This window comes from Astatotilapia calliptera, chromosome 23, assembly GCF_964374335.1.
Source record: "Astatotilapia calliptera chromosome 23, fAstCal68.1, whole genome shotgun sequence".
In the NCBI taxonomy this organism is placed as follows: Eukaryota; Metazoa; Chordata; class Actinopteri; order Cichliformes; family Cichlidae; genus Astatotilapia; species Astatotilapia calliptera.
In genome coordinates, this window is record NC_137443.1 from 22,171,859 (window position 1) to 22,199,570 (window position 27,712).

Here is a 27,712-nt window from a genome sequence, read left to right on the forward strand (position 1 = left end):
TGTACTACGAAGCGTGCGGTCGCTGAATTGGGACACAGCTAACATGTCTTGAAGTTCTCCAGAAGCTTGGTAATGAACTAATCATTTGATTCAGGTGTGTTGACCAAGGGTGAGAACCTGCAGGACACCAGCCCTTGAGGCCTGGAGTTCGACACCCCTGCATAGAGTAAGCAGTGCTAAAATATAAAATCTCGATCCATCCTTTTCAATGTTGCGAGCCTATCCCAGCTGTCTTAGGGTGAGAGGCAGGGTACACCGTGGACAGGTTACCTATCCGTCACAGGGTTAGGATATAGACACAGACAACCATTTGCACTCACATTCACACCAATGGGCAATTTTAGAGTTTCCAATTAACCTATCATGACTAAATGCATGTCTTTGGAATGTGGGAGGACCTATACCAGTTATAGCCAGTTATTCTTGTACATAGGAAGAGAAGATAACATGTAATTCTTGTTTCATATGTAAGCATTGACCACACATTTTCAGCCAGTTCTCCAATGTAGAGAACTAGCATCTCCAACGACTACAAGTGAAATGGCGGCTGCCATTACAAATAGCGGTATAGTTAGCTTTCTCTCAATCGGTGAAAACCAGTGTTGGGTAAGTTACTTTAAATTAGTAACTTAGTTACATTACTAGTTACTTCTATCAAAAGTAACTCAGTTACTTCAAGTTACTCGTTACTTTCAGAGTAACTAGTTACTAGGGAAAGTGTTACGTCTCCCCGAGGGCAGGAGGGGATAACACAACAACTCCGGAAACTCAGTACAGGTGTTATGAAAAAAGGTTTAATGGCGGCGCTCTCACAAAATAAACAACCCAGACTCAAACAACAAATGTGGGGGAAAAAGGGACAGTTAGGTTGTGCCAAAAAAAAAAAAAAAAAAAACACCAAAAAGACACAACCAAAACTTAGCTGAGCTGAGCTACTATCCTAGAAAAGCAACAAACAGGAGAGAAAGACCCTAAACCTCAACTTAAAACAAGCTCAAAATTACATGGGTGGCACCAACCTACTTACCTAGTGTTTCTAACACAAAGACTCTACGTGAGTAAGTGTATGGGGTCCCCAAACTTACCTAGTCCACTTTACTCCCACCACAATCATCAAACAAAAGAAAGACAGCAGGGAAACGTCACACATGTGTCAAACAATTCAAGGAGGGAAGAGAGCCGCGCCCAGCCACAGGTGAGTCTCCTTATCAAGGGCTTCACTCCTGGTTTGTCCAATTAGGGCCTCCCTCCTCTAATTAATTGGACGTCCCCAGATTGACATCAGCCTGCAGTCTGCGACCTAAGGGAATGGCAAACAAAAGGGGAGGGAAAGAAAACATGCAGCCTGCAGACACGTAACAGAAAGTAACTTTGGTTTTACTCAGAATTCTCTTGTTAATGTGTTGCTTCCGTAACTGGATACCCAGCAAGATTGCCACACCTGATTCTATCCTAGCCTGCTTTTTACATCCAACACAAAAACTGCAGTTGTGGTGCTTTCGATTGTACTCAGAACTCGGAAATTCTGCCTTCTGAATAGGAAGATGTAGGTAACACCAGACTGAAGATGAGCTTCATACAGGGCTGGACTGGGACAAAAAAATCGTCCCGGGCCCACCATTATAGCAAAAATCATAAAGCCTTTGAATGAAAACAAACACTGTTGTGACAGTGATGTTCACTGTTCTGATGGTATATATGTATCAATCTATCAATTGTTTGTTGCAAGACTCAGATAATTATTTTTTTAAAAGTGAGACATTTTAAATGAGAATAAGAAAGTATTTCCTTGTGCCCCCCTTTCCCTTTTAATGCCCTACATGGACCCCTGGCAACACTTTGCTAGACCTGCCCCTGCACAGTTACCAGCTGTCAGCTACTTAGAAAAGGATCCTGGGGTTATTTGTCTCTCAGAAACAGTTCATAACTTCCCTTCAACTCATTCATGTTAACTAAAAGGTAAACCTGTTTCTCTATCACAGCTCTGATGATTCAGTAAGGACATTTCCTGGTTTCATCTTCATGTTTCCCTCTCATCACATAACCAAACCGATATCATGACCAGCAGGTTTACAGCTGTGGCTCCAGCAAACATCAGCTGATACTAGAAATTAATATTAAGTAAATTCTAACAACAGCTGATCAAGCTTAAACGTGCTGCTGTTGTTTAGCGCGACATCCGCTGGTTTCCTCTTTCGGCGCAAAGTGGGCGATAAACAAACAAGAGAGACGATCAGCTGATCATTGATCAGTTTCATGATTGAAGTAGAAACGGGAGAGGGAGGGGGGAGAATGAAAGAAGAGGCAGCTGTGCAGCAAAGACACAGAATAACTCCAGCTTGGTGTCTTTTTCATTGTAGCTGAATTACGGGACAAACTGTTCCTTTTCACCTCAATACGAAACGCGTAATATTTTCTCTGAATACCAGACGGGACGGTTGGCAACTCTAATAACTTATGAACAAAATAAAGTTCAACATCATTAACTTCATAGCACCACCCAGCTGTATAGAAACTCCGTCATGCTAGCTAGCACGCAGTATGGAAAAAGTCAGAATAACGAAAATAAACTCCACCTAAACTTGGTTCATATCTGACCCAGAGAGACTGCAGGTCATAACTTCTTACCTGAAGTTCAGTTCACACTTGGACCGGCGGCCGCCTCGGGTCTCTTTTCCTTCTGCGTCCCCTTTCCTTCATCCACCTGCTGGCCTCCACCACTTGCTAATGTTACTGAATCTGTCGAAACTCCGCGATAGCCACCACACGAAGTAACGAGTAATGACCCTATCTAAATCCCAGTAACGAGTAACGCGTTCCTGGTTTTGGCATAATAACTAGTTACCGTGCTCGTTACCACAATAATAACGTAGTTACTGTAACGCGTTACTTAATAACGCGTTAGTCCCAACACTGGCCGTTAGTGACAACAGCTGTGTGCAGATCAACAATGGATAACATATCGATTGCGGGAGAGAGTATGAGCATGCAGCGATTAAAGCGTGGAAGTACTGACCTTACTTTGAGTTTGATTCCATAAAAAGTGACAAAAACATTAGCGTCCATCGTGCATGGGAAGAAAACTTCTTTTTACAGCAAAAAAAACCTAAACTTCCAAGCAAGCACCGAGTGTGCTATGACGTAATGGGAAACTCACAGAGAAACTCGCGGATTCTTCAACTGACCGCGGCATACCTGCACCAGGGTAAACCTCCGCCTACCTCAGTCCTGCTTTACAGGTGAAAATAGAGCAACAGGACCGCTGAGTCTTTGACTTTATTTATTTTCTGCTGTGTTTTACTTGCATCTATTTGAAAGAGTGAGTGTAAACACAAAAAATATTTTATTTTATGTGCTGGAATGTGTAGAAAATAGGTTTAAATGTTAAACTAATTTATTCAAGTCAAGAGAATGTTGCATATAATTAAATTTTTGCTTGATGCATGAAGTTAAAAGATTAAAACTAATAAAACAAGTTTTAAAAAGAGACTTTTCCATTTGATTATAATTTGTATGATGGATTATGTAGAAAAAGTAGAATTGGGCTGAAAGATCTATCGCTTTATCACCTATTCAGGTTGTAAATCGTGTTTTTAAAAAGTAACTAAGTAACTAAGTAATTAATTACTTTTGAAAAAGTAATCAGTAAAGTAACGGGATTACTTTTTTGGGGAAGTAATCAGTAATTAGTTACTGATTACTTTTTTCAAGTAACTTGACCAACACTGGCGACTGGAGACAAACAGGATGCAGTGGATTAAGCAAACTCAACATTTGGGTTCGAGGTAATACTGGGAAATACTGGGTAATACTTGCCTGAAGAGGATCCACCATGTTCAGTGAGGACTTTTGACCTCAACAGTCTTCCACTCCAGCTCATTAATTAACCAAACCCAGCCAACGTTTTAATTCGTTTGAAAGCCTGGCTCTTAGTAAATTAGAAAAGTCAACAAGCAGTTTTAGTTGTTATCTTTTGCCCTCTTGTCTCTTACTCAGTTTCTACTGTCTGATTTCTCAGACTTTTTATCTGCTCAGTTCTGGTAAAATAATTATTGTGATTTTAACATACATACAGATATAGAAAATGACAGCCTCAAAAATGCATTTAATCGATTATTTGACTCAGTAAATGTGAGGCTTCTCTCATTGTTTTTTATCACTCTCTGGATCTCTTCCTGACACATGACATAAAAACATTTTTCCCTGAAAATTGTCTTGGGTTTTACTTTTTCCATCTGAGGAGTTTCAGTCAAATTTAATTTTAGTGAAATTCCCATTCCAATTGGCTTTTCTTGGTGTTGTTGCAATAGGATACTTGAAGTGAAGGGAAAAGACTTTGAAGTCTGTTTTACAGCTTTTTCTAGAATTTCTGATCTCACAGAGGTGTTTTGTTTTCTTCTAATATAGTATTCACCATCCTAGGCATAATTACAGCTAAATAAAGACAGTCACGAGAATAAATACTAATCGAGGCCACCTGTTTTCTTCCAAAAGGAGTATTAAAGTTTCGTTTATGTTTGAAGTGATTCTGGTGCTGCTAAAACTGCTAAACCACATGTTATTAAATAGCCCCATTTATCTTCTTTCTTCAGTCTGGGAGAAATTTAGCTGAAAAAGCCGATCAAGCCCATTAAAAAATAAATAAGTAATAAGTAAATAACAAAGTTCAGTTTGTAAAGACATAAAATTCTTTGTTGACTCACCACAAACAAAAGAAGCACAAAACCCATCATAGAAACCTCAGTCATGTCTGGAGAAAAGTCCTGGTCCAGATCAAATGAAGATTATTGAGTCCCTGTAGCGTGTCTGCTAAATGAGGAGACACACACACACAATCCACAGGTAATGTCTTTCTTCTAGTGAAATCAAACTAGTAGTGGGTCCTTTTCAGAGCAGCCAGCGTGACATGCTTGTTATCTGATCATTGCTGGTTTGAATCAGGAAATAAAAAAGTTTGATGAAGAGTGAGGCGTAAGTGCAGTACACTGTCGATTTTGATAGCAAATCAGTGTAGATCTGTGGTTTTATCGTTATCTTTTACTGCATGAAACATGTTCCCAATGCTAACGCTATATAATAATGAATAAATAAACAAGTTTAAAATTTGTTTTGAATTTTGTCTCACCCTTTTTTTACTACCAGATATCAGCCTTAAAAAAAACACCTCACTCCGAGTTCAACCCTGTCCTCACTCCTCATAACTCCTTGTCATGATATTACCTCTTTAAATGACGCAGATCGACTATCCGTACACTTTATCGTAACTCGCCAGCCACGTTGTTATGTACACCTGCTCAGATGCTTTTTACCATTTAACCTCTTTTGCAAACTTCACATTTTCATCCATTTTCTTTTCATCGAGTTTCAAAAGTATTTCAGTGCTGCTTAATAAATAATAATAAATAATAATAAATGAAAAACAGTGCTTGTAAACAACAAATGTTCCCACTGAAACAAAAACAAAAGGAGGGAAACTGAGACTGTTTTGTCGCTTTATATAAAATTCTTTATTATCACAAAAATCCAAACTTAAAAAAAAAAATCAACATAAGCAAGAGATTAAATGAGATTATTGGATCAGAATGTAAAAGTAATGCATCTCTAAGAAACCTTTATATTAAAAGTGCAAATGTGCTCCAGGATGAGCAATAAATAATCTTATTTACACACACACACACACACACACACACACACACACACACACACACACACACACACACACACACACACACACACACACACACACACAGGCTCAGGAGAGGAAAACAAAAACATTCACTGGGACGTCCAGCTGCTGACTCCAAAGCATGGGACCCCGAATAACAGAAAGTAAAACACAAGAACGTAAAGGAATACTCCAGGTAAACTCTTCAGTGCGGAAAGAGTTAGATTGACAGGAAATAAAGTGGAATCAAAGGGTTGGAAAACCTTTAAAACTTTTACAGAAACATTTGATAACTAGCAAAAAAAACACAAAATATGATAAAGAGATTAGTCAGTCAGTTGTGTTTTTTTCTTCTGTTTTTTAGGAAAAGAGAAAAAAAATACATCACTCAGAAGCTGCCTTCTGCTCCATCTATGAAGCATTACTCTCAGGTCCGTTTGAAGGTTTTTAGTGGTTTTAATTCATTTTAAAGTTGACCTTTTTCTATTACTTGAACCTCCAAACTTTTATTCTTCGACTCTGTTAGAGCAGCTTTGATTGATTCACAGTTCAAAATAATCCTTATTTATCAGATACTAGGGGTTGCTTTTCTCCCGTCCCAAACAGTTTTCACCACAGGTAGGTGGAGTTTCTTTGCTCACAGATGACCATATTAAGGATATCCACTCCGTATGACATCACACAGAGCCAAGAACAGAAAAATCTGAAAAAAGGTCCACTTTAAGAGTCTTTGAGGAGCCACCAAGTGGTCCCATACTCCATTAGAGGAGGTCTAACCCCAGTCATACAGACATTTAGACTAATTAGTGACACCCTGGCAACCACTGATCACTAGAGAACCATGAGTATTCCTTGACCAGTTGTCAAAAGGTTGATGGATATGAAAGCGATCACAAAGACGTATACAGTGTTGCACCAAAAATCTCTTTGCAATTGTTTGGCTGCAAGCAGCTTGCCACAGTCACCCATAGGTTAGCATTTTCCATGCAAACTACAGGCGACCACGGCAATATGCTAGCAACCTAAGACATCAGGATGAAGTTTTTAGTGCAGCACCTTCTTTGCAATTGATTTCTCCAAGTGGCTAGCAGGAACCTCCAGCAACCACTCACTCATTTTTCCCTAGCAACCAGAGATTACCAGGGGATCAACAATCAATCTTCAGACCTGTGTGACTGAGGCTGGACAAACATTCAGATGTGTTTTTTTCCTAACATGGATCATATCAAAATTTCTACTTTTTCTTTCCACTGCTGTTTGGAGTCAGCGCGGTGTCAGGGTTTTCAGGTGTGACAGGATAATTTACAGAAAAATAAAAACCTTTCCTAGCCATATTATAGTCTCTGACAGTTGAGTAATCCTTTAACAAATGCAAAGTTTTTGTGTGTTTTCTTGGCTGAACAATGTGCTTCCTTGAGGTTTCGAAGGATGTTTGATGTTGTATTACCCTCTGTGTGCCCAGGATTAATGAGCAGCCACAATCTTTTGCTTAGAACCTTCCAGAATAGAAGACTTCAGTCAAAATGAGTTTGTGGTAAGTTTGTACTGTTTATAAGAAGGAAGGATTCAGTTTCTCTGTTTGTGTCTGTTCTGATTAGTGTATTTGCTGATGATGCTGTGCATCACTGAGGGAATCTGCAGCTAATTAGCTTGTTCACACTCTGCTCTTCTTCTGATTACTGAGGCCATCTGAGAGTTTTTTTCATGGAATTATAGCACAGTGCAGGCTCCAGAGCGAGGTCCTCTGGAGCCAGACTGCTGCGGAGCTCGACCTTGGTGAGTCACAGCACTGATGGCAGCAGCCGGAGATGGAGGTTCTCCCTGGATAGCTTGGTCTCCGCTGGCAAGGCCCTGCACTGAGGTTTGATCTCTGTCATTTGTCTGCTTGGGCCTGGAGGACGAAAGTCGTCTAAAGAGCGAGAGCTGCGAGGGCAAAGATGAGATAATTAACTCTAATTACCTTTCTGTTTATCACATGTAAAGTAGGTTAAGGATTATGCAAAGACTAAAATTAAAAGAATTTGAATGTCTATATTATGATTGAAACTAAACTACGTTTTAGTGAAAAGACTAAAAATAAAACTAAATCAAAATTTGCTGTCAAAGTTAACACTGGTCAACATACTGAGGTTTTTAAAAATGGGATTCAGAACTCTAACCCGGCGTTTTCATACTACTTTCATCTGCACATCTGTTCAGCTGATAGTTTAAACATTTCACATTTGATTTTTTGTCTTTTCTTTCCTTGTGTGTTTACTTTCTTCTATAATTTTTAAAACTATACAGTGAGACACAGGTACAATTTACACTAATGTATGCTCTAAGGCTGATTAGACCTTAAGGTAATGCCATAAAACTTTTCAAGAACTAGAAAGATATATATGTTTTATGTTCCCAACCACTAAAAAATGATATTTGTGCAGTGTCTTCTAGGTTTCAATGGCAGGAGACAGTTTAATGACTGTCTCCTCACAACAACATGGTTTTGGACTGAACCTATGTGGAACCTTTGCTTTCCTGCCCTGTGTGGATTTTTTCTGGCTTTCTCACACAGTCCTTAGTGCTTTGAAAAGGTGTGTTTTTTACACAAAGGTTATACAGTGGGGCAAAAAAGTATTTAGTCAGCCACCGATTGTGCAAGTTCCCCCACCTAAAATGATGACAGAGGTCAGTAATTTGCACCAGAGGTACACTTCAACTGTGAGAGACAGAATGTGAAAAAAAATCCATGAATCCACATGGTAGGATTTGTAAAGAATTTATTCGTAAATCAGGGTGGAAAATAAGTATTTGGTCACCTCAAACAAGGAAAATCTCTGGCTCTCACAGACCTGTAACGTCTTCTGTAAGAAGCTTTTCTGTCCCCCACTCGTTACCTGTATGAATGGCACCTGTTTGAACTCATCATCTGTATAAAAGACACCTGTCCACAGCCTCAAACAGTCAGACTCCAAACTCCGCCATGGCCAAGACCAAAGAACTTTCGAAGGACACCAGGAAAAGTATTGTAGACCTGCACCAGACTGGGAAGAGTGAATCTACAATAGGCAAGCAGCTTGGTGTGAAAAAATCAACTGTGGGAGCAATCATCAGAAAATGGAAGACATACAAGACCACTGATAATCTCCCTCGATCTGGGGCTCCACGCAAGATCTCATCCCGTGGGGTCAAAATGATCATGAGAACGGTGAGCAAAGATCCCAGAACCACACGGGGGGACCTGGTGAATGACCTGCAGAGAGCTGGGACCAAAGTAACAAAGGTCACCATCAGTAACACACTACAACGGCAGGGAATCAAATCCCGCAGTGCCAGACGTGTTCCGCTGCTGAAGCCAGTGCATGTCCAGGCCCGTCTGAAGTTTGCCAGAGAGCACATGGATGATACAGCAGAGGATTGGGAGAATGTCATGTGGTCAGATGAAACCAAAGTAGAACTTTTTGGTATAAACTCAACTCGTCGTGTTTGGAGGAAGAAGAATACTGAGTTGCATCCCAAGAACACCATACCTACTGTGAAGCATGGGGGTGGAAACATCATGCTATGGGGCTGTTTTTCTGCCAAGGGGACAGGACGACTGATCCGTGTTAAGGACAGAATGAATGGGGCCATGTATCGTGAGATTTTGAGCCAAAACCTCCTTCCATCAGTGAGAACTTTGAAGATGAAACGAGGCTGGGTCTTCCAACATGACAATGATCCAAAACACACCGCCCGGGCAACAAAGGAGTGGCTCCGTAAGAAGCATTTGAAAGTCCTGGAGTGGCCTAGCCAGTCTCCAGACCTCAACCCCATAGAAAATCTGTGGCGGGAGTTGAAAGTCCGTGTTGCTCGGCGACAGCCCCAAAACATCACTGCTCTCGAGAAGATCTGCATGGAGGAATGGGCCAAAATACCAGCTACTGTGTGTGCAAACCTGGTAAAGACCTATAGTAAACGTTTGACCTCTGTTATTGCCAACAAAGGTTATGTTACAAAGTATTGAGTTGTATTTTTGTTACTGACCAAATACTTATTTTCCAACCTGGTTTACGAATAAATTCTTTACAAATCCTACCATGTGGATTCATGGATTTTTTTTTTTTTTCACATTCTGTCTCTCACAGTTGAAGTGTACCTCTGGTGCAAATTACTGACCTCTGTCATCATTTTAGGTGGGGGAACTTGCACAATCGGTGGCCGACTAAATACTTTTTTGCCCCACTATAACTGTCGCTTGAAATTCAAACAATGAATGTTAAAATCACATAAAAAAACAGCACCATAGAGGTAATCCCATAGTGAGGAGTGTTGTGCCCATACAGGCAAAATAAAGTTTATTTTCTGAGAGTGTTTTGAAGGCACAGTACAAAGAATATATCCAATGTTCACAGTTATTGTACCTTTTTGTTGGAGCCCGGCTGGTTTTTGGAGTTTCCATCTACCTCCCCGTTGGCTGATGTGGTATATTCATGTGTCTTTTCTTCTTTGATATTGGGCTGCTCACTGATTTCAGCTGCTGGTAATACCAGACATTATTGTTATCTGTCTTGTCTTTTTAATTTCTTTTTAACCGTCTTTACTTAGATTTTTCATCAAACATGCAGCTGACTAAGGATAAAATCAGTCACCTCTTTGCTGTCCATCAGGCACATGCTCTTCTTTCACCTCTTTGGGCTTCAGGGAAGATCACATTTCACATGTTAATCCATCTTAATCACAAATAACCAACAAAAACCAAAGATGCCCGATATTCAACTTAGTGCTACTTATTTACACAACTCTGGGTCTCTTCTACTGGTTTCTCTGTCAAGGACAACAGTGTGTCATTCTCCTCCTCGTCTTCCTCCAACTCGTCATCATCATCAACCTTATCATCTTCCTCCTCTCCTTCTTCTTCCTCTTGACCTTGTTCCTCGCCTTTGGTCCATGTCTCAGCAAACCCTTTTGTCAAGTCCTGCAAAAACAGGAGCATTAAGGACATGAAAAATATTTAGTCATAAGCAGTTTTAAGCCTCAGCCACATAGGCCTAGAGATTTGTCTGTGATTCTCTCACAACTTCTGGTTGCTATGGAAAAGTCAGTATGTGCTACCATGAAAACACCCTTGTCATTGTTTTAGCTGCTAGCAGATCACCTGCAGATTGCAAGGAAGACACTAAAGAAGACATTAATTGGTCACTCACCAACTATTTGATGAGTGGTAGTGAAACTGTCAAGTGTGTGACACAAACCAGAAATGCAGACCATTCACCTTCAAAGGAAAAAAGTTGTGCTTTACCATGGCAACGGTCTCGCTATCTGGTTTATGTAATACTTTTTTTTTTTTTTTACAGTTTTACTATTGCTTTGGGACTGGTTTGCAAGTGTTTGCACACAACTTGGCATCTTCCCTGGAAATTACTGGTGATCACCATAACTCACAAGTGACAAAAGCAATCACAAGGTTTTTGATCCAACACTGCCAGCAACCTCTAGATACCACTCACCACCTAGTAGTGGAATTCACCTTTTTTCAGGACCTGTGGCTACAAATCCAGTCTCTAGGTCTGTGTGACTGAGGCCTTGCTTGGTTAATATTAGCAGATTCCAATAACAACAAGACAAAGGCATGAGTTTATTTAAGTTGAAGAAAAAAAAACTGCTTTCGATTTGCAATGAATGGAAAGCATTTTTTTCAGTTCTTGTCCTTTCCTTTGTTCTTTAAAATAAAGAACAAGTAAAGGACATGAAAAATATGCACTTTCTAGTTTGATGCTAATGTTTTTACTATACAGAATAAAATATAAGCTCTGCCAGCTGAATTAACTGACAAGCAAGGAATGATTGGAAAAGACTATAGTGATGCTAGAATTAGACGTATTACTCTACACTAAAACAGCATCATCACTAGACGAAACAGGTCAAACCTTATCTTATCCCGAACACACCAGACACTGAAACAGAGGAACAGATTTTCCTCACATCATCATTTTCTGAAATATGCTAGTCTGGCACCTTACTGACAAAGTGAGTTTGTGAGTTTGTCAGTGTCCACTGTGATATTTTTGACAGTTGAGGCTGAAAAAGGCAGATTTTCTTATAATTCAGTTAAATATTTGCATCATAAAGTCAAATGTTTCCTCTTCATTAGCTCAGCTCTTGGTCTCAGCTACCTCCCAAAGAAAAAAAAAATCTTCCTCTTCGGGGCTTGCAAAATCGCTAGCCCGACGTCCCGGAGCTACAGATATCTCTGGTCGGGCGACCAAAATCTATCTCAGCCTCGCCTGTTGGGTTATCATATAGCCCGATGGGCTTTTGTGCCCTGCAGAGTCATGACAGTTGTTTTTCAATTTTTGTCTATTTAATGATATACTGCTTGAATCCCCCCAAAATTTGAAAAAAGAATAAAGTAGTGAGAGATTAAATAAAATAAATTAAATATTCGATGTGTATTCAAAGTACTTGAGTGACTTTCTTCTAAACTAATTTTATTTATTTATTATCTTTCAAAGAATATACTATAAAACTCCCACTGACCCTGCTAATCAGGTATTATCTGCATACGTGATTGTCCTTAACCTAACTTGCATGTAATGAACATGGTGTCCCACAAAGAACCTGTTTATAACCACTACTATTTCCACCGAAAATCTTATAAAATGTGTTTCAGTAGAAAGACGTCCTTCAAAAAAATTAATTAATTTAAAAAAATGTTTGAGTGTTATTTAAAATAGATTTTAAAAAACACTCAAACACAATATACTTAATAGTATATCGTAGTATCAATTAAGGTTCACGATACCATCCTATTTATCAGCTGTGTCAGCTGGAGAGCTGTGTAGTGCCTTAAAAACAAGAGAAAGAGAAAGAAAAAAGCCACATGATTCGCTGTAGTCTTTTCCAGGCATTATATGGCATTATATGGCATTATATGGCCCTGACTTATCGAAGAATTAAGGAAGCGGAACCGGCTGTTCAAACCCCCACAAGGCTGCCCGCTGGGATTGGAACGATGGGAGAGGCGTGAGTTTCTCAAAATGGGCTCATTGAGTGCAGCACGGATAAGATCTTGGAGAGGCTACGGCTGCTGTGAATACTCAGGATAAGATCTCTGACTGCAGACTGGATACATCTCGGAAGGGCTAGCTTGGAATAACATCTCTGGGCGCAAATTGGATGACATCTCGGGGAGGCACACTGCCGCGAGTTCTCAGAATCGGCTCGTGGAGCACAAGAAATGACAACATCACAGAACGCAAGTATGACGAAGCTCGCGGCTCTCCAACAGGAGATTGAGAGACCAGTGTTGGACTGTAGAACTGCTTTGAAATTCATATGACCTGTTCGCACTAAAGTAAAAACCACCATCACTTCATGCGGATACCCCTTTGGTGCCAGCTGCGGTCTCAAGGCTGGAGCCGATCAAAAACACCCTGATAACGACTGTGTTTAGTCTGTTCCTTCCCATTCCATGCAAGACCACCTGGGTTGGCTGGAAGACTGTTTACTTAGCCTAGCAGGGCGAAGGACACTGTCTCAGCTGAACTGTGGACACGCACACACATACATATACACTGATATGCACACACTCATCCCCCCTCCCTTTCCAAACGCCTTCGACGCTTATTCCCTTCCGATGCTGACAGTGGATCAGGGAGGCCAGTGCACAGGCTGCAGGCCCGGATGTACTGTCTACATCGGCTGTCTCTCACCCCTTTACCCACCCCTGTTGCTTGTCATGTGTTTCTTTGGTGTATTAAGAGTTTTTTCATGTACTATGTGCAGAGGTGTTATTTTCTGTTCTCAAACTGATCTCCCTGTTGGAGCTCAGTCTGGGGGGAGTTATTTTTTTCTCCTTATCTTTCCTCGTGTGGTGCATTTTCCATTGTTATACCTCTCTGACCTGTCTTCCCCATGTGATGTTTTGTGTAATGTATGTATGGTCGGAGGGTAAGATGGCGCCGCCATTGCGTGCAATAGGTCGGCAGCCTTATGAAATTTCCCCTTGTGGGACTAATAAAGGTATATCAAAATATAACAGGGCAAGACATACTGGATACAATAAATACAACAGTCTAATGGTTAACATTCATTGAATTTTGCCTTTTTTCCACTGAGATTGTTTTTTTGAGAGTTTTTTTTTAAATTTCTCAGAAGAAACTTACATTTACAAAAATGAAAGATTTTGGCATGCAATTACGTATGAGATGGAAGCAGAAGCAGATGTCAGCCTGGTCTAAATAACCAATACAATCTTGTTTAGTAGTGAATGTACACAAACAATTGTGACTATTAAGTATCATTAAGACCTACTTTAACAAATGTCCTATGTCATAATACATTAAAAAAAAAAACACATTGTAATGCAACACAAATATTTATTACAAATACAAATTAATAGAAATAGCAACATAAATAATTCCAGATAAAATATTTAAATTTGAGCAAGACAAAGATTAAGGCTGAAGGTTTGAAGAATATTTGGGTACTCTATTAGTCATAATACTGGAAATTCAGAGAGTTCTGGTTGCAAGAGCCATGCATAACTGAGCAGAAGCAGAAGCAAAAAGAAAAGGCTTCCAAGGAAATATAAGTAAACCAAAAAGCATTTAAATCAATACTTAAGACAAACATGAGTAAGCATTGCTGTAAACCAAAAGCAAAAGGCTGGATGGAAATACAAAAGCAGCCCAAAACAACACAACGTTATGAGAGAAAGGGTTCAGAAAGCTATAAAGAAACACATTCATAATATATGAAATCAAAAAGATGGTGTGGTTAACATGTAAGAGGGAAAGGCACAGTACATGCAAATGTTCCAGCTGTTTCAGAATGAAAACATAAAATTCAGATAAACACAAAGAAGCTTGTGTATTCCAGAGGTGGAAAAAGGACAAACATTCTGTACTTAAGTACTGATTTAACTTCTTTACTGAAGTAAAAGTGAAAAAGTACTGGCTATGAATGTATTCAAAGTAAGAAAGTAAAAAGTACCTCTTTGAAGGACGTTTCTACTAGCGATTTTTGTGCAAAGCTAACTGAAGCTTGTGCTGTATTAATGTAATAATAAAATATTAATAAATGAGAATGCAAACTTTAGTTTAAATCTTAATTGAAAATGAGAAAATAAGCAGAGAAAAAGAAGGAAACAAAAATAGCTCTATTTTCTTTTGCTTCCATTGTACAAAATGACTTTGCCTCTAAGCAGAAAATGAGTACACTCAGGGGTGAAAGTGGGATTCAGTAGGTAGTGAAACCCTAAAATAGGTTGCATTGGCTCTAGGGCTGCTCAATTAATCGAATTTTAATCACGATTACGATCTGGGCTTTCAACGATCATTAAAAATGACTGAGCCGATTATTAGCCCCTCCCTCGTGCTTTACTCTCGCGCTGCTCCGTGTGGCAAATCGAGCGCACGTCTCTGCATTTCGAACACGTGTCACAACAATTAAGAGCAGCGGTCCCCAACCTTTTTTGCGCCACGGGCCGGTTTATGCCCAGCAATATTTTCACAGACCGGCCTTTAAGGTGTCACGGATAAATACAACAAAATAAAACTAGTACCGGTACCGAAAAAAAGAAGATTTATTCATAACACATGTGAAAAGACCAAGGAAAACCGAGTAAACGATAAAAACAATAACAAAATAACGCTGAAAACCGATAAAAACCCTGAAAACTATACATTTCACACCTGAGCCTCAACTCTCTCATACCAAACGACTCACGGACCGGTACCGGTCCGAGGCCCGGGGGTTGGGGACCGCTGATTAAGAGGACCCGAGGGAAGCTCGGAAAGCTAAGCAGAAGTTATTTGGAGAGGAGAGTGACTGCCGTTGGTTGAAAAGAGAGGTAAAAAAAACTTCAGTGGTGTGGAAACATTATGGGTTCGCGGAGTCAGAACTCATTTTTCATTTATTTTTTATATTGCAAACATTTGCACTGTTATCAGTATTTGCACACTATTTTATATTATTTTTTGACAATCTTTAAAGTCATTATTCAATACATTGTTATTGTTAAATAAATATCGTCAAATAATCGAGATCTTAATTTCAGTGAAAATAATCGTGATTATCATTTTTGCCATAATCGAGCAGCCCTAATTGGCTCAGTGTGGGGAAAAGAATCACAATTTCTATTGTGGGCTCCAGTATATTTTCTGAGTGTACAGGCTGTGATCAACTGATCTGGGCTACTGCTCTGAGGTTTACTGCTCTCTGTGGAGAACTGAATTCAACAAATGTAAGAAGATATTTTATGAGTTGCCCTGCTGTTCTCTGCTGTCAGCACTGTTTATGCTGTCTCTATACTAAACAATATAGAGGTGGAATTCAGTGAATGAATCTAAACTTCATCAACTTAACTTCAAATTCATAACATCACCTTACTGAACGCTAACCATCTTATCCTGCACTAGATTATTTTAATGCAACCTTTAACTAACACAGATAATCTAGCTTAGTTTGCTTTGCAGCATGCTTCACAATATGAAAAAAAATTATCAAATACCACTGAGCAGTCCGTACTTATAAATATAACCTCCTGTCTTCCTTATCTATTTCCATCATTTAGTGAAGTTAGCTCTTTCTTTTCTCTCCCTGTGAAATACAGTGTCTGGACCTTTGGCTAACAACACACTGTGACAAACTGTAGACACAAACAGTTTGTGTTTGCTGATGTTTACTGGTAGAAATGCTGCATTTGAAATTACCCCTCCTTTATAGCACTACCTAGATGCAGAAATAATGCAACCACAACTCATGGACACCTGCACTCGTCCTGGTGTTGCTCCAAATAAACCACAGGCCCGAACTTAAACCCCTCACTATGGCGCATGCTCTGGTGATTACAAATTGGATTTCCTCTCATGTGTTATTGTTTAGCCTCAAATCGGTTTGATGTTTGAAGGCGCACAGTGACGTTCTGAAAATGTAAGGAATAGAAAGTACAGATATTTGTTTAAAAATGTAGGGAGTAAAGATAAAAAGTTATCTGAAAAAAAACAACAACTTGATTCAAGTACAGATACCTGAAAATTCTACTTAAGTAGTTTTGGCAAACACAAAAGATAGATGATAAACACATGGAAATTTGTGTAGAACATGAAAGCTCAGATAGTCTCCAGGTGCAAAAAGAGAAAGAATAATATCTTACTAGGAAAAAATAAGGTCAATAAAAAATTAAATACTGAAAAACAAAAATAATTATGTGAAATCCACATCTGTTGTGCTTTTGCATTTAAGTACTGCCTGCAAGGCAATTTTAACCAAGACATTGAATCCTTATTTCACCAGCATTAGCATGGATACTTGATCTTTTAAGCTACCTGCCTTCTATTGTTCAGTCACATCCACACTGCTTGTCGTGCATTTCGAAAGGGTCAATATTACATGCTAATTCACTAATGTAAACTATGTGATATTGACTTTAAATGTCTAATGTTTCATACAGCTACAAAGATCTATTACTGGACATTTTAAAAATATAACTGGCTTAACTGTCTGGCTAATCCACTTTGTCTTCCCTTCTCTTACATAAATGTATTTTAGTGATTTTCTTTGCAGATGACAAAACTTTATATAAAAATATACAATTTATTCTCCTGACATTGTTTTGGTTATGTTAATTAATTAACTGAGTAATCTCATACAAAACTGAATACAATGTAGTTTTAACTATTTATACAGAAAAAGTAATGTGACCTGTATCAAGCTTTTCTAGTATGGCCATTTTTATAACAATATTTATTTTTATTTTTTACTTTTCAGACTTTGATCGTGTCCATTTCCTGTTATTCAATAAATCAATAAATCAATAATATTGATATAAGGGCCCTTATTATTTCAGATTGAGGTATTGAGGTAAAACATCATCCCAGAACTCCTCTGACTCACCTGCCGCCTGACCTTTGACCCCTAACCTTAGTTTGCTTCTAGTTGCTGATTTAGCACTTTGTCTTTTCACTTCAGCAGACCTTTTCTTTTTGACAACCTTCTCCTCTTCTTCTTCTTCATCTTCCTTCTCTTCCTCGTCTTCTTCTTCCTCACTCTGGTCCTCCTCATCTTCCGCTTCAGCCTCCTTTTCCTCACTTTCTTCCTCCTCTTCTCCTTCTTCTTCCTCCTCCTCATCCTCTGTCTCTTCCTCCTTTTCCTCACTTTCTTCCTCTTCTTTTTCTTCTGCCTCCTCTTCATCCTCTGTCTCTTCCGCCTTCTCCTCACTTTGTTCATCCTCTTCTTTTTCTTCTTCCTCCTCCTCATCCTCTGTCTCTTCCTCCTTTTCCTCACTTTGTTCCTCCGCCTCCTCTTCTTCCTCAATTTCACTGTTTTCCTCTTCACTACTCTCTTCTACTTCTTCAGCACTACTTTTTTCTTCCTCCTCTTTTTCATCTTCTCCTTCTTCGGTCTCCCTCTCTTCCTCACTTTCTTCTCTCTCTGAAGACCTCACAGACTCACTTTCAACCTCATCTTCTTCACCCTCACTCTCCAAACTCCCTTCTTCTTCCTCGTCCCCTTCTTCCAAGTCACTTTCAGTATCTCCACGTTTGCTCTCTGTTTCGTGACTTGACCCTTCCTCACTTTCCTCTTCCTCCGACTCCTCTTCTTCTACATCACCTCCGTTTCTGTCTTTCTCTTCAGTCTCTGTTTTGCTTTCACTTTCTGTTACTCCACTCTTTTCCTCCTCCTCTTCTTCATCTTCTACCACAACATTGCTCTCATCCTCCTCCTCATCTACATCGCTGTCTGACTTCTCTCCAGAGTGAAGAGTGTCACTCTCTTTTTCATCCTCAGTGTTCTCTGCCACTTTCTTAATAATGTGACTAACATCCTCCTCTTCCTCGCTTACTTTTGCATCTGTCTGCCCTTCTTCCTCTTCACCCTCTTCGTCATTATCCTCCTCTTCCTCTTTGATTGCGGCAGAGTCCATCTGCTGTTCACTTTGATCTGAGATTGTCCTCATTTCAGGACTTTCAGGTGCGGGTATGATGTTGATGCTGACAGCAGATCTGTGGCTAAAATTGGCAGCGTAAGATTCAGATTCCTCACTCAGTGATTTAGTCACACCCTCTTTAAGTACAGCACAACTGTTCTCAGAAAGGGATGTGGAGCTTAATCGTCTTCCAGCTTGGATCAAAGCTGCTCCTGCAGCGAGCGAAGCAGCTCCAACAAGCAGGCTGAGATCTGTTGACTTTTCCTGAACCTCTGACCCTTTTTTGATTTGAGCTTCTTTCATGTTTTTTTCATTCTTGTTTTTCTTAGACAAATCTATTTTCTTCTCTTTAGATTTGGGGATTTTTTTCACCTCAGAAACCTGCTGAGAGCCCACTATGCTCTCTTCATCCAAAGTGTCACTCAGGTGAAAGCTTGCTGAGTCTGTATGACTGAGTTTACCTGGTGAACTGATTCCTGTGGGTTTGCTTTTAACCCTCACAGGCTTAGACTTCACTTTCTCAACTTTAGCAGATTTAGAGTTGAAATCTAAACTTTTCTTCATAGTTTCTGGACTTTGTTTTGAGTCTGCTGCCAGCTTCCTGTGAACCCCTATCACCTGGCTTTTACTGTGAACTTGCATTTGTTGCTCTTTGGATGCTGCCTTATTTATGTCCCTGATGCTTGTAGGTTTGTTTTTACTGGGCCTCTCCTGCAACTCCTCTACAGCCAAGATCAGATTCACCTTGTTCTGGTTGCTTTTCTGATGTCTCTGGGGGCTCTGCGGGCCCTGAGTACGAGTGCTACGACTCCTCAGGAGTTCAGTGGGTAACGCCCGGAGGGGAGAGGCAGCCTCACTCTTACAAGACAGCGAAGTGGAAGAGAAACTGCTCTGCTTTGAGAGCTTTCTCTGCTTTCTTTGACTCTGTTCTTTTATAGCCTTACCATTCTTACCCTTCCTCTATCCTCGGTGCAAGAAAGCAAGAAAAGGATGGAAAAAAGAGGCATGCATTAGAGAGGAAGAGACATGCAGAAACATCAAAGGACATAGCACACAAAGTAAGAGTTTGAGTTACCTTTTGAACTGGAGACAGCGTGAGGGTTTTATCACTGGGGTCTATCTTCATCACATGAGTCTGTCAGGAAGGAGCAGAGATGAAATCAGCAGCAAAATGTTATATTTGTCTTTTTTTCTGAGCAACATTTAAGATGATGTCATTGATCTCTTACCATGTTGAGGAAGTCTCTGGTTTCTCCAAGACCTCTCACGCTGTCAGTGTCTGTCAGACTTTCCACAACACTGTCTGTCTCCCCACCTGCCAGCTCTGAAAACAGGACAGCATTATCTTCAGCAGCAGCTTTCCAGATACAGGTAATATCACATAGTGACAAAGATGAACAAATACGTAAGATGTTTTTAAAAAAAATCAAGATTTTGAGAATCTGACCTCTTTACTTACAGATTTCAAATCTGCAGAAAACCTTGAGATCAAGAGAAACTCATTTAACTTTCAGGGAAAGGGCATGAACGACATGAACACCAATTGTCAAATGTCAAAAATACAGAGCTCACATTCTCATTTTTCCCAACTTCATCTTAGTGCTTCTAGGTCTTAGAAACATATACCGTACAGGTGTCTGTTTTCATAAAAATGAATAAGGGATCTTGAGGAAGCCAAAGGGATAGGATTTATCAGAGATGTGACTCAAGGAGACAAAAAAAAAAAGACAACAACCTCCCCAAAGTCTAACAAAAATGCAAATAATATTGTCCAAAACTTTGATGTAACAGAAAGAGGATGAGGCAATGGCGGTGCAGATGAAGTAGGTACCCTGGTGGGTCGACTCCTCGTTCCTGTGCTGGTAAGTGCCATTGAGCACCTTTCCGTGGATCACCTCAGGCGGAGCCAGTCGTGGTGGTATGGTCTGGCTGGAGGCTGTCAGTGGCGGGAGGAGGTTACCTGGTGTCATGGCAGGCAGCGTGCGGAACATGGTGCCAAACTGGTCTGGAGATCGCTCCTGAATCAGAGGGTTTAGCCAATGAGCGATATTAACCCATGAACTTCTTTAGAAACGAACTGTTATCTGCAGATAAACTATAAAAAGTGTCACGTTCATTGTCCTCATACCCACCCTCTCCCTCCTGCGAACCCGGGCTGAGAGGCTCCTCTGCAGCGTAGATGAGTCAACTGTGTTACCCAGCAGTTCCACGTATGGTTTCTCCAGGAAATTTTCCGTCACATCGTCATCCTCCAGCGTGACCTCACCGGTTCCCCGGGCCCTCGGCCGAGCCAGCACCACCATGTGACATCCGCCGCACATCGCCTGGACACGTCAGCAACCAAATTAAAGTATTTGCATGCATGAAAGTCACCCAGAAATGCACAAAAATAGAAAATATATATGATTATAAATAAATAAATGTTTTTAAAATATAAAATGAATTTTATATTTTTATATATGTATGTATTTAGGATTTTTGTAATTAAAAAAATAATAACACATTTTAAAAATTGACACAAAACTGACACAAATATACATAATTTTTTAAATTATGTATTTAAAGAGTATAAAAGGTAAAAAAAAAAGACAAATGGAATGGTTATTATATTGCACTTTCTACTCTGAGCACTCAAAGTGCTTTACAAAAAAATTAAAAAAAATTTAAAAGGTAAAACTCATTTAAAATTTTATATATTTTATGTTATATATGCAATTATGAATAAAAATTGAAAAACGAACATAATTTTTTTTTAATGTAAAAAGTGAAGACAAAAAATTAAAAAGATATAAGAAATGCGACAATAAAATTACATTGTCTTTAAACTTATGAAGTATCTCCAAGCCTAATTAAATAATTCCTATACATTATTTTAAGTTCTACTGCATGAACAAATGTAAACCTGTCTGTATGAAACACTTACTCCCTGAACATTATACTTCAGGAATCGCAGGCACAGCGTTGGTTTAAACTGGTTAGTGAAGTTTTCTTCCCCCAGACCAAGTTTTCCATGTCTGCCATCTCCAAACGTGTATAGCAACCCGTCTTCTAAAAAAAAAAAAAAAGATTAAAATTTCTGACATCAGATCCGTGAAGAACCTCTTCTGTTCCACTCTGTTGTCAATGAGAAGCTCGGCATTAATGAACCGAGCTGAGATTTACCTGTAATGACAGCGGTGTGGTTTTCTCCACAGGCCACCTGACAGGCTCGTCCCTTCTTGAAGTGCTCAACCAAACGCGGCACCCGGGACTCAAAGATGAATGTCCCATGGCCGAGCTGTCCGAACTGACCGAGGCCGAACGTGTACACACTTCCCTCTGAAAGAAACCAACACAATCAGAGGCGTTTGCAGCATGCTGCAGTATTTTATTCCCCTGTTTGAGAGCATTCTGTAACTTTTTAGTAAGATTGAAGGAAGGGGGAAACCAACTGAGAATATTATTCTCAGTTAGTTATTTAAAGGAAATAAATAAATAACATGTCTTATTTGCTGTCATCAGACATTTACCTGCGAGTGCCACTGTATGTCCACCCCCACAGGCCACCTGCGTCACTGGCTCCTTGATGCTCTTCACCAGCTGAGGCACTCGGTGCCCTGGAAGCTGGTGGGTGCCCAAACCCAGTTTTCCGCTGTCCCGCTCGCCAAATGTGTACAGAGCGCCATCCACTTGGAAAACAAAAATAGGAAATACTCAGAGCTATCCACTGGTTTTAGGTCCAGAACGAATAGGGGAAACAAAATTCTGGTTAAACTTAAAAAAACTTTTTTAAAAAGTGTCACTTGATTTTAAAATATGTTAAATTCTATAATAATATTTATATGCAAAAATCAAAACACCTAAATTTAAATGAACAATGGAGTTTTGATTTTTTAAATTATAAAATAATATGGTGAATGAAAATCTATGGAAATAAGATATTTTTGCCAATTAACTTGCATTAAAAAAAAACTTTTATTGTTCTGATTTTTACATTAGTATAAATACACACGTGTGAGAATTATTCTTTTATATTTTAGCCACTGTCACCCATGTTCCTTATGCTATCTGTAACCATGTGCGATTTGCAGGCTCACTGCAAAGTGATGAATGGTTATTTGGGACCTATCTCTACTCACCTGTCACTAAAGCTGAATGGTAGTACCCGCAGGAGACCCAGCTGATTGGTCGGCCTACACTGACTTCCTGGGGTGATGACACCTGACTCTCCTTACCCAAACCAATCTGACCCTCTGTGTTATCACCCCACATAAAGAGTTTACCACTCGCTGGAAAAGAAATAAATAAAGAGATTACGTTTATTTTGGGAACACATTTATCTGTTAACGACACTTTGTTCTCTCTTCTACACTTCAGTTTTAAACTTGCAACATTTTCTAAAACATAAGGAATCTTTTTACTTCAATTTTGTTAACCAAATTTTTCATTTGATAACAGAATAACTATAATTTAATTACAAATGAATTTCATGAAATTATCTTTTTTTTTATTTTTTAGATGCTGCAGAAAATACAGAATATACAGATGAAATACAAATTTAAACAAAATACAAAAAATATAAAAACATGAATGTTTAAAAAAATAATTTTAAATCAATAATGTTTTTAGATTTTTTTTTACTTTAAATCTAATTTATGAGCAAAGTCAAAAAAATAAAATCGAACATCCAGTAGTACAATATGTATGATATATGTATATATTTAATTTTAATTTCATTTAATCTTCAATATATATTTATATAATTAAATTCCAAGGTAAAAAAAACATACATTAAAAATTTTAATGTTTTTAATCTCATTACACTAACAAAAAATAGCAAAAATATAATTTACAATTAAATAAAGTAAGATAAAATACATATATAATGAATAAAACAATACAAAAACTGCATATCTTAGTGTAGATGTAGGCACAATTATGAAATATACATCAAAAATGATCAAAAACCTTAAAATGAAAATTAACTAACATTTAATTTACATTTATTATATGACTTCCCTTAATGTTTACTGGCAGTTAAGCTCTGATTAGCTGTGATCAGAGCTAACAGCTGAATTACAGTGTTGTGTGGATCTTACCGGTGAGAGCTGCTGAGGTGTTCGAACCCGCAGCAAGCATCTTGATTGGTCCTTGTGAATCAAAAAAATCAAGTCTCTTGAAAGAAGTCCTCTCATCACAGTCTCCAAGCCCCAGCTGACCCTCGCTGTTCCCACCTGAGGCATACACCTTCCCTTGGGCTACAGACACACATCAACACAAGCGTGTTTAATATTCATCAGCACTTGAAAGAAAACAGCTGTGAACACTAAACACTGACCTGTGCAGATAAGCGTGTGGTTTCTCCCGCAAGCCACCAGTTGAACTTTCTCAGACTTCAGGGCTGAAACATCACAAAGAAATTTAAAACTATGGGAACGGTAATCTGGAGAGCGCAGCTTACCTCATCATCTTTTGATAACTTTAGAAAAGATTCATGAAGAAAAACAAAGTGTTCTCAGTACAATTCAATGCAAAATACAATAATTCCAAACTGTTATAAAATTTATTAAAGACTTGTGGTCATTTTTAATATTATATAGAACTTTTCCAACATAGACATTGCATAAATTTTGAGGCCCAGCTCCCTCCATCTACTAATGACCAAAAAACTAAAATCGCCAGAAAATAGAATTAATCAGACTTGAGTTTAATTTCTAGGATTATTTATTACATTTAGATTTTCTGTATTGAACAACTATTTCCAGTAAGAATGATCCTTTCTTTTTAAAGTAATTTTCAGATTAAATTCACACTTAAACAAACCTCATACAGGACACATCCTTTTCTCTGTATCTGAGGAGTGGCACTTACTGTTTCTCAGCTAATGTCCCTCCAGATTTAAGCAGATTATTAGCCCTCTAGACTGAGATTATATTTACAACAAAGTCACACTTTATTTGAAGGCTTTGTCTCCTCCTCTTCAGGGACTCCCTCCTCACTGCCTGTTTAAACTGGCTGAAAGCAGCTTTCAGTGGCACTACTCATCCTCTATAACTTTTTTTTTAGAACTGAAACAGTGAGAAGGTGCCATAAAGACCAACCTTTGACACAGGTGGGTTTGTTGACAGTCACTTTGGAGCCAAGGCCGAGCTGGCCCCAGTTGTTGCTACCAAACAGGAAGAGCTTCCCATTTTCTGTGAAGACACAGAGAAAATCTCCTGAAAGGGACTCTGTGATGTTTCAGCAGGATTCATTTTAAAGTGACACGGGGCTGGATTCAGTTACAGTCACAAAACAAAATAATAAAAAAAGATAAGAGAAAAAAGCTGAAAATCTAATTTGGATAATAAAGAAAGCTTTTCCTCAAATTAAGTAATTGTACGTAATTGTAAAAATCCCCTTCAAAAGATAACCATGAAATTAAACTAAAATTTAAATTGAAGAAATGTATTGAAATTTTGACTTACTTGACTGATACAATATATATTTTTTGTAAACATGTAGATACAAACAAAAGTAAAGAGTAAAAATAATTTTGTATTTTAAAAATGACAGTAGGTTAATATTGTAAAGCACAACATTAAAAAATAATCCAAATATTAAAATGGAGGTTAATGTATTTATCTTTTTTTTTTTTTTAATAAATCTAATTTTTGTACATCTAAACAAAACCGAGAAAACATATCAGTTCTGATATGTTAGAGCAGACATATTTTAAGAGGACAGCGCAAGTGAAACTAAATCAAAACAGTATTTCCAGCTTTCACGTTTGTCAGCAGTGTACAAACACGTAAATGAGTATTACCTGGAACATAGGAGGGGCTCTCACCTGTTATTAAGGCGGTGTGCTCATCGCCGCACGCTATTCTGAGTGGGATGTCATTTTTAAGCCAAAATTTACTTGGAATGTTGTCAGCAAACTTGCTCTTTCCAAAAGTGAAAACTGCCCCCGATTCTGTAAGAAGAGACCAAAAAAACCAATCACCAACTTGGATTAATTTTCAAGTTTAACCACACCAAATGTGATGTTTCAGCCCTTTATATAAAAGATGGATGGATGGAGCCACCTTGATGTCAGTCTAGTGTTAGTGAAACCTCAAGCTGAGTAATTTTTTTTTTCCATCCAGACGTAATTTGCTGTGGAACGATCTGACTGTGACACCAAAGGACACAGCGTGCTCATATGATTTCAACTTGTCAGTCAAAATTAAGGTCCTAACTTGCTTCATCCTCCTTTCTGATTCTGATAATGACCATAATTTACCAAATTAAGTAAGCATTGGAGCTCAGAGAATTCATCAGAAAAGTGTTTACTGAGGTAAGAAATCAAGGGAGGAGCAGGTTCATTTTCTCATAGACTCCTTTATAAGGAAGCTTTGATTTATAACTACAAGCATTACCGCCTAGATGGCCATTAAAAAGAAAGGAGGTTTGATGCACTCTACGTCTTGACTTCAATTTTCAGATCCTGAACATGTGGACAGTCTATAGAGGCTTGTGTCCTCCACTAAAAAACAGAAACTGCTTTTGCTATGCATAATTCAAATTTTGAGGTTAGTATTTGAAAATTTTTTAATTAATGACTCAAAATTGTGTTTTTCATACCTGACTCGAAATTTCAAGTTATTAAGCTAACATTTTGAGACAATCTTCTCATTTCAGTTCTCTTCTCATAGTAACTTACTGTATATATTTTTGTTTACGTGGTTTATGGCTATGTGCATACTTGTTGCTTGCATCTTGGATATTTTAAAGTTTTGCATAATCCCAACAAATAAACCAAAACTAAGACACTAAACTAACTCAAAATGTTTATTTAGTAGTTTTTACCATTTAACTAGCATCATTTTGGTTACATTTTTTTCACATTAATTAAAAATTAGCCAAAGAGTCAAGTTAACCCAATGTGAAGTCTTCAAATGTCTTGTCTTCTCAAACAAGAAGTCTACGCCAAAATATGTATTCAGGAATAACATATTTTTCCACTTGGAAAAGATCTAGTCTGCATAAAAAAGAAGAGGAGGAAAACGTTCAAATTTGAGTGCTGCAGATCTGAATACTTGGCATTATTTGTTACTGAAAAAAAATGACATAAACGTTTTTAAAGGGTTACAGATTTTGTAAAAATGTTCTTTGGATGGGGTCATTTATTACTTACTTACTTTATTCCTTCATCAAAGAAAACAGAGTAAAAGAAACACAATAATACAAAAAGGGGGGAGAAAACAAAATGTATTTTGTATCAAAATATAAAAAATTATGCATTGTTTGCTATTGCTTTATTGCTTTAGTGTTATTATAGACACGGATATGCATAAGAAGCACTTTCATGAAATTAAAACAATCTATGTCAGTGCGCCCCAGGGCAGCTGTGGCTACAATGTAGCTTGCCATCGCCAGTGTGTGAATGTGTGTGTGAATGGGTGAATGACTGAATGTAGTGTGAAGCGCTTTGGGGTCCTTAGGGACTAGAAAAGCGCTATACAAATGCAGGCCATTTACCATTTACCATAGTAAGACCGTTTTTATTTTTACCTCTCCTTTTACTGTTTGAGCGTAAATGCAACTGACTACAAAAAAAAACACCTTTGACATGTGGTAGAGTTGAACATTGGCATCGACAATAAAATATGAAAATATCAGGACAGGGGAAAAAAGATACTTGACAATTAATCACTATCAAAGTGATTCAAAGTGAGGAATGATGAGGAAAAAATTCATAAAAACTATTTGACCTTAATAGCTAAAGCACTCGTGTAGAGTAAAACAGAATAACGGGAGGAGAAATGCAATATCATGAGGTTAACTTTCCGTTAGCCTGAAGCTAGCCGAAGGTGAACATTACAGTTAAAGAATATTTTACAATACAAACGGTTCTCTGAGAGCCAGAAGAGGCGACAATGACTGATATTTACCCGGAATGTCATCTTCAGCTTCGCCTGCCATCTCTGCGGTACTTTAATCCGCTTTGATCCGCGCCTGTGGGCGTGTTGGTACCCTTCTGTTGTTTTCGACTCGAACAACCCGGAAGTAAACAAAACTTCTCCTAGGCTACGAAGGAACACACGTGACTCTTAAAGAAACAGAGCCATTTCATGTGTCTCATTATTTATAGCAGGGGTCTCAAACTTACATGAGCAAGTAGTAAAGCAAGTAGCAAGTAGTAAAAAACTACG

General features: G+C 38.5%; 1 protein-coding gene across 9 annotated transcripts; it reads right to left on the reverse strand.

The window, feature by feature from the left end:
- Positions 1-772: 772 nt before the first annotated feature.
- On the reverse strand, positions 773-27,588 carry rpgrb (retinitis pigmentosa GTPase regulator b). 9 transcript variants are annotated; one of them, XM_080297866.1, is made up of 18 exons: positions 27,452-27,588; positions 25,366-25,491; positions 24,638-24,730; positions 23,875-23,937; positions 23,636-23,794; positions 22,676-22,825; positions 22,067-22,225; positions 21,720-21,875; positions 21,481-21,605; positions 20,690-20,881; positions 20,389-20,575; positions 19,787-19,881; positions 19,633-19,692; positions 19,302-19,517; positions 10,422-10,601; positions 10,276-10,321; positions 10,048-10,163; positions 773-4,809 (listed from the first exon to the last, which is right to left on the reverse strand). In XM_080297866.1, exons 1-18 carry the CDS (start codon positions 27,480-27,482, stop codon positions 4,774-4,776), a joined length of 2,190 nt encoding a protein of 729 aa, XP_080153992.1. In that variant the 5' UTR covers positions 27,483-27,588; the 3' UTR covers positions 773-4,773. The 9 variants fall into 9 exon arrangements, with proteins under 9 accessions (XP_080153992.1, XP_026014922.2, XP_026014921.2 ...); XM_026159137.2 differs by lacking the exon at positions 773-4,809 and adding an exon at positions 5,484-7,588 and having other exon boundaries at positions 10,048-10,160; XM_026159136.2 differs by lacking the exon at positions 773-4,809 and adding an exon at positions 5,484-7,588.
- Between the last annotated feature and the right edge of the window lie 124 nt (positions 27,589-27,712).